Source organism: Pinus tabuliformis, chromosome 9, assembly GCF_031772625.1.
Source record: "Pinus tabuliformis cultivar Carrire ecotype Pingquan chromosome 9, CPIR1, whole genome shotgun sequence".
Lineage (NCBI taxonomy): Eukaryota > Viridiplantae > Streptophyta > Pinopsida > Pinales > Pinaceae > Pinus > Pinus tabuliformis.
The window spans coordinates 1,945,486,981-1,945,492,653 of NC_142307.1; the positions used below are offsets into that span (position 1 = coordinate 1,945,486,981).

The 5,673-nt window shown below is 36.9% G+C and overlaps 1 protein-coding gene across 4 annotated transcripts; it reads right to left on the reverse strand.

Annotated features, from left to right (window-relative positions):
- Positions 1 to 996: 996 nt before the first annotated feature.
- On the reverse strand, positions 997 to 5,370 carry LOC149156754 (uncharacterized). Of its 4 annotated transcripts, none has more exons than XM_089438552.1 (7): positions 4,798 to 5,370; positions 3,178 to 3,325; positions 2,936 to 3,078; positions 2,703 to 2,765; positions 2,458 to 2,526; positions 1,557 to 1,637; positions 997 to 1,443 (listed from the first exon to the last, which is right to left on the reverse strand). In XM_089438552.1, the coding sequence occupies exons 1-6, from the start codon at positions 5,011 to 5,013 to the stop codon at positions 1,578 to 1,580; spliced, it is 699 nt and encodes a 232-aa protein (XP_089294678.1). In that variant the 5' UTR covers positions 5,014 to 5,370; the 3' UTR covers positions 997 to 1,443; positions 1,557 to 1,577. The 4 variants fall into 4 exon arrangements, with proteins under 4 accessions (XP_089294678.1, XP_089294679.1, XP_089294676.1 ...); XM_089438553.1 differs by having other exon boundaries at positions 2,936 to 3,075; positions 4,798 to 5,347; XM_089438550.1 differs by lacking the exon at positions 1,557 to 1,637 and having other exon boundaries at positions 4,798 to 5,358.
- Positions 5,371 to 5,673: the final 303 nt, after the last annotated feature.

Sequence of the window (5,673 nt, forward strand, 5' to 3'; positions counted from 1 at the left end):
CTGTTGCCTATTGCAGCCTTCTTACTTGCAACTTAACCATATAATTAATTCTTTACGGAACTTAACGTAGAGTTCATTATACAGTTCATTACAGAGCATTAAATAAAGCTAAACCAGCAATTGTACACATTACAAAATTTCACACGGTATTGCCTCAATATAACTGTGTTTATTATTAGTAAATAAAAGTATCTAACAAAAGTAAACTGTAACAGACAAAAGAAACCGTTGGACACCATGGGATCATAACAAGCCAACAAATAACAGTGAATATTCAAGACACCCCCGACACAAGCTTATGTCAGCCAGAAGTGCATCCGGCTGAAGATTGTCAAATCATATGAAGATTGTCAAATCATATGACTGTGTTTATTAGTAAATAAAAGTATCTAACAAGAGTAAACTGTAACAGACAAAAGAAGCCGTTGGACACCATGGGATCATAACAAGCCAACAAATAACAGGGAATATTCAAGACACCCCCGACACAAGCTTATGTTAGCCAGAAGTGCATCCGGCTGAAGATTGTCAAATCATATGACTTAGTATCGTATTCCACGTTAACTTCGCCATTTCAGTGCAACAAATCTTAGAATTGTCCTGATAGAATGAAAAGTAGCAGCCTGAAAAATTCATACGGAAGAAGAAAAGGTACCAGTAAAAATAAGATTTAAGTCTTGAAGGTACGAATAAAAATAAGATTTAAGTCTTGAAGATATCAATAAAAAGAAAAAGGGAGAAGAGCAAGTGGTTGGATGGAGACATAGTTAGCTATTAGTTATCCAAAACAAAAAAACAATTCGAATACAACATATTAACTTAACTTTCAAAGTCTCTTGAAACATGCATATCAATAAAAGCAAATGAAAATGCATTGTCAATCATGAATTTTATCCAGAACTAAAGTTGAAATTCATCAATACAAGACTTACAGAAATAGTCAAGCTCAAACCATTCAATCTATTCTAGTATTTCAATCTCCACCCTAAACACAAATTCAAAAGAAATTTGCTGCATTTTTCTTAACATAATCATCTCCATCAATGATTTCTGGTATCGACAATCAACCACACTAACTTTGTACATTGAGCTATCAAAATTCTTGCCTCCAGCAGTCAGCAGTTCCAATGTTTTCTTCACTTTACAAGTATTGATGAAATGTTTAAAAGGTTAAGGTTCTAGCTACGTCAGCATTAAGTGCGTGCTGGAGAGCAAATAAATTCACAAGTAGCCCACCTACGTTAAGACAGTAAATGTTAGCCTTAGTTACTAGCTGTTAGGTTACATATAATACATAAAGCTCCCACAGCAAGCAAATAAGATCTGCATGACTGCATTTCTACAAGATCTTTCCTTTGCCAAGATGAGGATTCAATTACAAACGGTCTTGAGTCGCTTTGCCGCCTGCACAAATCCAGATATTACCTGCAACTCATCCAATTGCTTTGTAGAGCAAAGCAACCAGAGTGCAGATTTGGTTAGAGTTATAACTTGGCAATGTCACCAGTAAACGATAAAATCAAATAAAAACTAATGCAAATCACAAACTTCCTCACATATGTGTAACCACCCTAAATTCAGTGATTTCTATTCACAACATTTCCAACCGCATGAAAAAACCTGCCGATAGAGCGACACTGCAACAAACAAGCATGATAATCAACCTACCTAAAATGCTAATGACTGGTTCAGAAGGCAATCAAGTATGCTAAACTTGAGCATAATTTGATGCAAGCCGCCAATCAAACTATACACGTGACGAGAAAGATATGCACACCTCACAGGAGCATAAGGGCAGATAACGAAAGAGCCAGAGCTTTTTTTAATTTTACTACAAACAAATCTGACAGGTAGGGTAAACCAACAATCTGGGTCATAACTCATTAACAAACAATTTAATTGATAGTATAATGCAAGATATAAACAGCATACCACATAAGGTTAATGGAATATGAATCACATTAGAAATATTCCACATCCTGCTCTCAGCTATTGTGAAATCAAAGAAACTGTGAAACGATGGCAGAACGTTAATGACACAAGAATATTCTACATTGTTTCAATCAGTAGTTTCCAATGATTTGACCAACATCTCATGCTTAAAACATTTCGTATAACAAGGCTACTAATTCTGTCCAGGAAGCGTTGCAGAACACAGAAAAGTAGGAGCACCTTTTCAGTTGAAACAGAGTACCGAACGAACATGATGAAAATAGAAATAACTCAGCATGAACATAGAATGCATAAGTCTAAAATTAATCTATGTAAAAATCCCACCCCTTGTTCCTAAATACAGTCTGGATTACCAACTCAAGTGTGCTCTAAAAAGTGGTGATAGAAAATAAAGCACTAAATGAAATATGAAATGGTAGCATAAGAAACAAGAAGAAATACATCAGGATGGCTTATATGGAAGCACCACACTGTAACTGGAAACAAGAAGATTTGCATAGATACCTGTGCCATGAAATGTCTTTGAACAATGTCAATCAACTGCTCCTTTGAGGGGTTGGGAACTGCATCTACCTATTTCACAAGCATGAATTTCAGTCTTCAGATATCTATGAATCCCAACCCATTATTCAGAGTGGATTTACAAAACATAAGTTCCATTTTTAGCATAGTCAAAATTTTCAGAATTTTGACTAAGATTCCAAAGACCACTCGATTCCCATTATCATCAAATATTTGTGGCAACTCACCAGATTAAAGTGCTTCCAATATCTCACCAAAGCTGTTGTTTCCAATTTGCTCAAGTCTACCTTCTGCATCATTCGAAAATCAATTACATCTTCAAACAGCTTTCAGATTTATTCATACTAAACACATAAATATAGTGGCAGAATTCAAGACTCACAGAATTGCCTATTTTTAAAAGGCAAAACTTCAGAAGACACAAAGGAAACGAACACTGTTAAGACTCAGAAGCCCTTACCAGCATTCCATGCGAAGATGCCCTTGAACCTGTGGACTGTAATTCGTTAGAATGATTTTTGCTGACTGATTTGGACATAGAGGTCATTGTCTTGTGGGGCCTCTGTTTGGATTTATGTAACTTTGGAAAATCGTCAGAAGCTGCTGTGACAAAAATGTAAATTGCTCATTATACTTTCCACGAAAATATCTCAATAATTTTATGATATTTAACAATTGACTGGCAAAGAAATTTTGATTCACCTAATTCTGAGCTACTAGACATAACATTTTCACAGTCGTTTCCATCAGCGTCCTCATGTCCAGTTGGTGCATCCTCATGGCTAGTTGGTGCTTCTATAACACTCAGAGCATTTCTCTGTAGCTTCACTTCTATACCATTTGTAAGTTCCTGAAATGAATAATAGCAGGAATTTTATTAAAATGTGGCCTTTCACCGTTTGACATATTGTCCATGAATTTTTTGGGTTAAACGTAATAAAGTTTTGTATGCAGTCATAAAACCAGAAAAATCAAGGAAACGAATTTTAATATTTATGAAAATTGATGCAATGCTCCTCGGACATAAGATTCCAAACACCTCATAACTGGCTTCAACATAACAGACTGAATAGTTTGTGACATTAAAACAGAAAAATCCCTGGAATCAAAGACGTGAGCAGAATTTGTATTCATAAGTAACTTGACGGACTCAAACTGTGCAGGTTTTCAACCTTTAGAATATTTTGATAGATATAGCTTGAGCAAAAATTTACCCAACATTCAGCAGGAATTGAGATTGTCATTTATAACAAAATAGTCAAACACTAAGAACCTCCTATTCTTACCCAAAGCAAGCAACGAGACACAATTTTTCAGCATAATTTGTTGTGCACATATGCAGGCTTTTCACCAGACACTAAACTATGTATGCAGAGTTTAAGACTGATTGATAGATAACAGTACGCATAAATGCCCATGTGAGCTGAATGCTAGTGTCAGAAGCTCATAAATTAAATACAAACTAGTCACTTAAAAACGTGTCCATTTACTTGCAGAGGCACATGAAAACATTTGAATATTCCATAAAAGCTACTTAAACACGCGAATTTCAAAAGAATTCAAACCTTGAAGAAGCAAATTTCCATTAGAAAAACATATAATACGCCACTTTTACAGTTTCAAGAATATGCTTCAACGCTGCATAAACATTACTGAATGAAGATCGCAATTTTTTTTCGTTGAATACAAGAGAAATCTCAAATTTCACCATTCACTCCACGAAAATCCCAAATGTGCAAAAAAAGTAATTAAGTTCCAAGTTGCAAATTCAAACCCTTCTTTTCAAAAGCTTGGAAAAGGAAGGTGAATATTTACAGGGAAAAAAATAAATAAATAAATATTACCAGGATCAAGAAAAAATTTAAATACTACATAAACATACAAATTGGGATCGAGGTTACAAATTCAAACCCTTCCTTACAAAATCTGAGAGAGAAAGACGCGAATATTCCCTTAGCAATGCATTAAGAGTAGTTTTACCCGGGATCAAGAAATTGTCTAAATGCTGCATAAAGATACTAGAAATATCCAAAGTTCAGGTTTCATTAGTAAAATATCAGGAAAAATATATATAAAAAAATCACCAAAAAAACTGCTTGAAGTCTGGCGTCTAGGAAAATGTAGATCTCAGCACATGCGATTAAATAATTTTCGCATTGAGAGAGAAAACACGAATTTCGCATTTCTTAGTTAGTAATCAGGAAAATAAAGAACAGCCCAGTAAGCTACGCTAAAGGAAGCACCATAACTTGACGTTTAACACACAATACCATGTCAATTTAATCTTGCTTAAGAGAATTAAGCAGGAAATAAGAGAATTACCAGCCAATGCCATCCCCCCAGCCCAACGGCCTTCTTTACGACGCCACGAAGTCCCACGAGAACAGATTTCGTCCTGTTATTTCCGGTAACAACAACCTTGGTATACTTTGGAAGTACAGAAAGCTCCTCATCTCCACTATCTTCGCAGCAAGGAGACGACGAAGATATGACCCCCTGCTGCTGCTGCTGCTGAGGGTAGACAGCTACCTCCTGCATTTAAGTTCTCTAGCTAAAAATGACCACAGAAACAGAAAATGCGGTCAAAACACCTCAATTCCCAGTCAAAATCACCTCAATTGCCAACCAAAATCACCAGATCCGCTAAAAAAAAATCCCAGCTAAAATGTCTTAGAACGCAATTACAGGGGCATGAGCAGCAACAAATACTGAACCGATCGCGCATCAAAACCAGCCAAAAACCCTGATGAAACGACACTAAACGATCTCGAAGCTGAGAATGGCAGCTCGTCCGCACATACGAAAATATTTCCTTTCCAGTACACAACACCTACTGCTATGGCTTATACACCGGGGCTTAACGCGTCTAGCCAACTAACGGCTTCCACGTGTCCGACCACACCATTGATGCCCGGCCCTGCCGCAGAGAATAGGGAATCCACGTGGACAGAAATTTTGAAACTGGGACGACCCGTTTGTGACGGGTTAAACCGTTTGCAGTTGCTCTGTTTTTCTTCGTTTCCGTAACCCTAATTCCCGCTGCCGACCTCCACGTGGCGGGTCATGCAGTGGCACATGGTATGGGAACCCTAAATTTCGAAAATTTGAATGTTTTTAATTTGCCGTTGGTGTCCGCTTTACTAGAGCAAATGTGCCTAAGGGATAGAGTGGGGGTTATCATGTTTCTGTCGCCCGGAT